This window comes from Centruroides sculpturatus, unplaced genomic scaffold (assembly GCF_000671375.1).
Source record: "Centruroides sculpturatus isolate CEXI.00-Female unplaced genomic scaffold, Cexi_2.0 scaffold664, whole genome shotgun sequence".
NCBI classification, from domain to species: domain Eukaryota; kingdom Metazoa; phylum Arthropoda; class Arachnida; order Scorpiones; family Buthidae; genus Centruroides; species Centruroides sculpturatus.
Genome location: NW_019384885.1, coordinates 430269 through 438278, shown reverse-complemented (window position 1 = coordinate 438278; position 8010 = coordinate 430269). Strand labels below are relative to the sequence as shown.

Genomic DNA, 8010 nt, shown 5'->3' with positions numbered 1-8010 from the left:
TGAATATTTGTTTATAATAGTCTACTTAATAATATATTTAACATTTTTTATAATGTAAGAACAAGTAATTTTTCACATTTTTTTTATAGTTATGCAGTTGATCATTATTTCAAGTTTACCCAGTTAGTTTAGTATTCCAATTTTTTGATACATTTGGTAAAGTAATTATATATTTTATAGAGTTCTAATTTATTCATATTGTTTAGTTTGATTTTATAATTATGAAAGGAATTATCTTGCAGAATTCACGTATATTTGATAGATTATGACATTTTAAAAGTAGATTTTCCATTGAAAGGTCTTTAGCTTTGCACCATGGACATTGATTACTTGAGAGATTAATATAAGTATTATTAGTATAAATAGAGTATTTATTCAATCGTAACTGTGCTATCAGTCTTTTAACATTGAAGTTGATCGGCTTCATTATGTATGGTTGTACGGAAGGTATATTTAGTATTTCCAGGTACCAAGGGTGATAAGAACTTCGGTTCAGACAGTTCAGTTTATAACTATTATTATTAGACTTTTCTTGCAAATGAAATACAATAAAATACACACATTTACTATTAAGATTTTAATGTATGATAGCTGCCAAATAATAAAGCTTTTGTAAAGTCATTTATACATTTATGTGTAATTTCAATTTTATTGTGTGGTGTGACAGTACATTTTAATAGTCTTCAGATTGCTGGTGTATGATTAACTCACCAAAAACAAAACAAGATGGAGGATATCGATCAAGGTGCCACTTTTGTATGGTTAGTGAAATTAAAGGTTATATATTTAGTGTTAGTGTGAACTTTTGTGTTGTGATTGAGAAACATACAGCTTTAGCAATTTAACAAATACCTTCCAAACAGTCGCAATAAAAATTTTTAATTTTGTGTGTTAAATTAAAATATATTCTTGGTAAAAAAATTTAATAAATTTTAATTGTTAATTGATACAAAATATTCAGCTAGCTACTAGTGTATAACTTTTTAATATCCCACTACATCCTTATTTTTTATAAATTATGCTAGAAAACGAATAAAAACAATTGTAATAATAAAATCCCCAGAGAAACCATAACTGCAAACTTTACCCCTTAAGCAAGTTTTAAAAATATCCTAAATTTAAAATAAAAATTGGCAAGTAGGCAAAACTGTAGGCAGTTATGCAGAGGTGTCAAACCATTTTCTCTTTGTATACAAAAGCAAGTGTTCATAGTGTCCATTTTAATCAATTCATTGAAATAAAAACATAGATTCTACAGAAAAAAAATCATTAAACCAAAATGTGGCTATGAGTTTCATCATAAGGGTGCTGCAATTGGATCAAACCAGGTCAACTTCACTTTCTTAAAAATAAACCCCAGTTTTTTTACTGCTTATTATGATTCTACATAAAAAACAAAACTTTCATCTGAAAAAGCTTTATGAAAGATGCACAAATGAAAAGTTATGAGGATTTGAACTTTTATATGGTGGTCACACCATGCACCCCTCTCTAGAGCTGCATTGTTCATTGGAAAAAAGGAAAAAAATACACTCAGAACCACTACTAACATTTCCTCTTAAGAGGAAATGTTAGTAGTGGTTCTGAGTGTATTTTTTTCCTTTTTTCCAATGAACAATGCAGCTCTAGAGAGGGGTGCATGGTGTGACCACCATATAAAAGTTCAAATCCTCATAACTTTTCATTTGTGCATCTTTCATAAAGCTTTTTCAGATGAAAGTTTTGTTTTTTATGTAGAATCATAATAAGCAGTAAAAAAACTGGGGTTTATTTTTAAGAAAGTGAAGTTGACCTGGTTTGATCCAATTGCAGCACCCTTATGATGAAACTCATAGCCACATTTTGGTTTAATGATTTTTTTTCTGTAGAATCTATGTTTTTATTTCAATGAATTGATTAAAATGGACACTATGAACACTTGCTTTTGTATACAAAGAGAAAATGGTTTGACACCTCTGCATAACTGCCTACAGTTTTGCCTACTTGCCAATTTTTATTTTAAATTTAGGATATTTTTAAAACTTGCTTAAGGGGTAAAGTTTGCAGTTATGGTTTCTCTGGGGATTTTATTATTACAATTGTTTTTATTAGTTTTCTAGCATAATTTATAAAAAATAAGGATGTAGTGGGATATTAAAAAGTTATACACTAGTAGCTAGCTGAATATTTTGCATCAATTAACAATTAAAATTTATTAAATTTTTTTACCAAGAATATATTTTAATTTAACACACAAAATTAAAAATTTTTATTGCGACTGTTTGGAAGGTATTTGTTAAATTTGTTAAATTTACTAAAGCTGTATGTTTCTCAATCACAACACAAAAGTTCACACTAACACTAAAGATATAACCTTTAATTTCACTAACCATACAAAAGTGGCACCTTGATCGATATCCTCCATCTTGTTTTGTTTTTGGTGAGTTAATCATACACCAGCAATCTGAAGACTATTAAAATGTACTGTCACACCATACAATAAAATTGAAATTACACACAAATGTATAAATGACTTTACAAAAGCTTTATTATTTGGCAGCTATCATACATTAAAATCTTAATAGTCTGAGTAAATGTGTGTATTTTATTGTATTTCATTTGTAAGAAAAGTCTAATAATAATTATAAAAAATATTAGAATTCATGCAACTAGAATTTTTATTTTATGAAATTTTAAGTTTTCCACATTACTTTTCAATAAATTTCATTTTTTTTCCAGACCTGTTGTCTTTAAAAGTGACATTACAAATAAGTGGTGCATTCCCTTTCCTGGAAGTGACAAAGCAGTCACATCCCGAAGTCAACTTTTTAATTACAATTATAAAAACGAAAGACCGGTAACTAATATTATAACTGGTACTGTATAATTTGATGACGATTTTAAAACTAATATAAATCAATTTTAAATTCAGGTGCAGATACAAACATATTTTGTGACATCATTATTCAATTTATTTTTCATTTTACTGATGGGAATGATGCTTTTTATTTTTTCACGTTTCAAGTATGGCCGAAAACTCTTGGTATCTGTAAGTAGAAGGTTGCCAATTGTCAAATATTTAACCTAATATATTTCGTATAAAAAATTTTATTTTTATATTATCGGTTTTTAAAAAACTTTACACATTTGTTTACAGTTTTACAGTAAATTAAGGCTAAAATCATGAGGGAGAGTCTAGACAGAGAGAATTAATTTATTACTCATAAAATACATTAGGCAGGGACCATATTGATAAGGCTGTTTTTAAAGCAGTCCCTGTCAAATTTATGCACTTTGCCCAACACATCTGCCACTCCTGGAAGATATGCCAAACCAGTCCTTTTGGAACTACCTTCAAATGGCTGTTGATGAACTGAAACACTGACCCTGCAACTCCGATTTCAGATGAAGGAACCAAAAAAAAGTCACATGGAGCATGATTTGGACTGTATAGAGAGTACAGCACACGTGTGTATCAAATTATCAAACATTACATTTGTATTTTCCATGATCAAAGAAGGCTAAGTTTGCTTAGTCAGTAGGAAAGGTAATGGTTTACCAGCATGAAATGCTCTTGCATACAACAGTGTCATATGACAGTTTTGAGGACCTTGACCTAACAAATTGATAGATAAGCCCTGTGGTCCATTCATCTGTTCGGTTGGCACCTACACCACAATAATGTAAGTTCTCACAATGTATGTGGACTGCAAAACATTGAATGTGTGCTTTATCTCCTATACAACCTGGACCTTTCTCCCTGTGGCTTCAGTGATTTGAAATTGGAGTTGTGGACCAGTGTTTGGCTCATCAACAGCCATTATAAAGAAATTGGAGGAAATTCAGCAGACAATGTCAAAAGACTGGTTCCAGAACATGTTCCAGGACTGACAGACATGGTGGGCCAAGTGCATAAAATGCGATGGAGACTGGTTTAAAACAGACCATATTAACTTGGACCCTGTCTAATATATTTCATAAATAATAAATTCATTCTCATTAATTTTTCACTTATTCTTGTATAATGCTTAATTCATTACACCATAAATTGGCTAATTAAATGTATAAAGCAATTTAGATTGAAGGTATGTGATTAAATGAGCTGTTGATTTTGAAAGTGGGACAAGTCCATTTTGTGTAAAAAAATAGTTAATGCTAATTCTTATTAGAAATTTACATAAATTTTATTTTTTTAATCAATTCACAATAAATATCTTATAATATCAGTATAAATTTGTTACTATTAATTTATATCATCAACAATATTTATTGAGAGTTGATTTTGAAAGTGAGGCAAGTTCATTGGCACCTACCAAATCATGATTTTTTTTCACCTAACATGAATAATCATTATTGCCTATTAAATTTACATGAAATGAGACCAAAAAATCATAAAATAAGTCTATTACTGCTTACGAATATTTATAAATCCATTCAAATACAAACCATTAAATATCTAGCAACAACATGAAATGTACTTGACCCACTTTCAAGATCAACCGCTCAAATATTGAATTTAATAATTAGAATTAAATTAATTAATTTAGAATATTCTGGAAGAAATAATGAGTGTGACTTAAACCTACACTTCTGCTTACTGTATGGATTGATTGCCAATTGTACTTCATCCAATTATTTCTTCCAGACCATGTGGGAGTTGTGGGTTCAAATTCTGCCATGGTTTGATTCTTTTTCTCCCTTCCAGAATATTCTAAATTATTAATTGTATTAAAATTTAATAATTAGAATTAAAAATGGCAACTTAATCACTTAGAGGAAAAGGTGGTATTATGGAACCCCTCCATTTCAAACTGATAATAAAGGCGGATTGTGGCTGAACTGCAATAGGCAGACATCCGTAGCAAGAGGAAAACCCATTTCATTTCAGTTAAACGGTTGTCCGTAATGAATCAGCATATTTGTGTTTTTCTAAATTCGCAAGTTTTGAATGGTAAGTGATTTAATTATTTCTAAAATATAAATCGTGTAGTTGCAGGTTTACTGGTGCATGTATTCCACTCCAGAGACTTAGGGATACATATTAATCTGTGTGACATTCATGTTTTTTAAAGTTTGGTCTTGACAGACATTAGTTAATTCAAGATGGCAATGCGTGAAATACGGACCCCATTGGTGCTTTTAATATGGAACCCAACTCCTCCGAACTCTCTCTTTGCAAGCAGACATTCGTCCAGAGCAATTTCTGAAAAAGACATTAGGTAGAAAGCCAATTCTTCCTAAGAATATGGAAAAAGAGCTGCTGGAATACATATTGTTAATGGAGGTCATATTTTTCTATTATAAAAGCATTTTTTTGATAAAATACATTGGAGTAAATGATTTTGTAATTACTTATCATTCTTTGTACTTTCCTATTTGTTTTTGGATACATTAAAGCATTTTTTGAAAATATACAGTAAGATTCCATAATACCACCCAGTTTTCCCTAAGCCTACTTTCTGACTTTTTGTACAGAAGCCTTCAAAAATCATACTTATAGTTATCTAGTGAAAAATCCAATTAGGAACATTTAGTTTAATAGTTACCAGTACTTTTTGCACAAAAAATGTGGGTGTAGTTATGATACCTTGTTTACAATTCACTATAATGAAAATGGGGTTCCATAATACCACCTTCTCCTCTATCATTAGTCCAAATGATTATAAATTTATAGCCATATTAATTATGAGAAATAATAGCATTTTTGTCTTTATCAATATTGCATTTTAAAAATAAATATTTTAATGAATTTTAATTCTGATCAGTTTGATCTTATCTTGCTAAAATAATTTCAGTATCCACATCTGTTTTCTTTTGGTAAGTTTAAAGAAGGGGGTCCTTCAAGACAAGAGGTAATGAATTTGATTTAATATATTATTTTTATTTGCAACAGCTTTCTAAATATCCTCTTATTGTATCAGATTAAGGAATCATCCGTCACTACTGTGTTTTGGGCTGAAGGGTGGAAGGATAAACTGGATGTTGACAAACAGCATACAGAACAACCCAATAAGAATATGAAAGTAATTTTAACTGCACCTGGTTAGTGTTTACTTTTGATTTTTTAAAATTTGATGTTGAATTTCAATTACATAGTTGTTTTTTTTTTTTTTATAGATGCAGCATACATTACTACATCACGCTGTCTAGTCAATGCTGGTGTTGTGTGTTTGAAAGAAAATGAGAAAATGCCCGGAAGGTAAGAAAAAAAAAAAAAATTTAAATTTACTTTGTATCTTTTTATGGATTAATCTAATTTCTACAATTTTATTTTTAGTGGTGGTGTCTTAACTCCGGCAGCTGCTTTTGAAGATACTTCGCTATTGGAACGGTTACAAAAGTCAGGAATGGAGTTTAGTATTATAGAGAAGTAATGACAGACTGTTCCACTGTTCTATTCCAATTCAACAGAAAATATTAACAATTTAAATATATCAAATTTCTGTTGATGGGAACAATTTTTTTATGTTTGATGTTTTGCCATTTGTACTAAGAAATCTAAGTCTTGATTTGTTACCATATGTTAAATCTAGAATTGCTTTTCAGTCAAGCAATATTAATTATTGATTTATGCACATAAGTAAAAATTACCTGTGGTGAAATAAAATGGTTTAATATTTTCATGAATGTTCTCTGTTATATACATATATAGCATTTGTCAATTGTAAGAAATTTAAAGCGCAAGATATAAACTTAGTTAAGTTATGCAAATTAGTGAAAATCGATTTTCGTGTTTGCATAAAAAGTTGTGCCTTATTTTTGAGAGGTGCATGAGTGTTTCATAGGGGGCAAACGGCACTTGCTCCCCTGGAATGGAAAAAAAATTTTCACAAATTATAATTATAAAAATGATTGCTGTGTGATCTTATACTCTAGACCAGTGTTTCTCAACCTTTTTTGGCCATGCCCCACCAAAGCATCTTTAACTATCTGTTTAGCAGTTACTATTTACAGTTCATAGACAAATGTCGCTACTTGTTTATTTATTTTTTCGAAAACGTAAACCTATTATTATTATTATTATTATTACTACAGTAGAGCATTGATTATCCAAAAGCGTTCCAGTTGGCAAATTCAAATTTTCCGTTAGGACATACTCAGGATATTATGACAATCTATAGATATCCTATATTTTCCGAAGGGCCCGAAAACATTGAAATGATCCATCTGCAAATATCAATTTTTCTCATAGTAGTCGGAGTGGAAGAAACATTTTCTGGACCAATTTATTACGTTATCGATCAAATCGTTTTTTGCCTTTTATTGTATTTAATTTTCTTCTTAAACTGAGACTAAATATGGAAAGATTGGGGGCATGAGGTCGCGATTAACTATATACAAATTTCTGGGCTAGATATGAAGACACGTGTTGTTTTCAATTGAAAAATTTTCCCCAGAATGGAGTTACACAGATGACTGCAACTCTGTTATCGGGAAAAGTATGATTTACAGGGGCAAGACACTATTAATTTGATATCGAGAGGATATATTTTACATTAAATAAAATATAATTAAAAATTGCAATCCAGCATTATGAAGATGCCAGAATAATTTTTGCTTGTTTTATAGTTATTTTGTTCTTATTTAAATAATTTTTATTAAACTTTTGATTTTGTTTAGTTGTTACCATGTCTGATAAGCTAAAATATAATTTCACAAACTTTAGCAATTAATTTCAAAAGATGACTTAAATTTTATATTTATGGTTTGATTACTGTACTTCTGTTTTTTTTTCTAACTTTAAATTTACTTTGTATTGCAAAAATAATATAAATATTGTGTTATAATTATAGTTATTTTAATAACTTTTTTATAACTAAAAATAGAAATTTTAATAAAATCTGTAATAATGTACATTGATATTCTTCTAAAACTATTACAAGTTTAAAATAATTTTCTATATGTCTTCTTGATATTAATTTTAATAAATAATCAAATTCTAATAAGTACATTACAGAATAAATTCAACTTATATTGAATCAAATGTATAAAACTAACTCATAGAAGTTATGAATCAATAAATATTATACA

General features: G+C 29.1%; 1 protein-coding gene across 1 annotated transcript in view; it reads left to right on the top strand.

Moving 5' to 3' along the window:
* The window catches only part of LOC111631094 (saccharopine dehydrogenase-like oxidoreductase), a 19221-nt gene extending 11611 nt beyond the window's left edge, over positions 1–7610 (top strand). Inside the window, exons 7-12 of the mRNA XM_023375287.1 lie at positions 2719–2836; positions 2912–3028; positions 5775–5831; positions 5901–6021; positions 6097–6178; positions 6257–7610. Coding sequence (XP_023231055.1) covers positions 2719–2836; positions 2912–3028; positions 5775–5831; positions 5901–6021; positions 6097–6178; positions 6257–6353 — 592 coding nt within the window. The 3' untranslated portion in view covers positions 6354–7610. The remainder of the gene's footprint in view (positions 1–2718; positions 2837–2911; positions 3029–5774; positions 5832–5900; positions 6022–6096; positions 6179–6256) is intronic.
* The last annotated feature ends 400 nt before the right edge of the window (positions 7611–8010 follow it).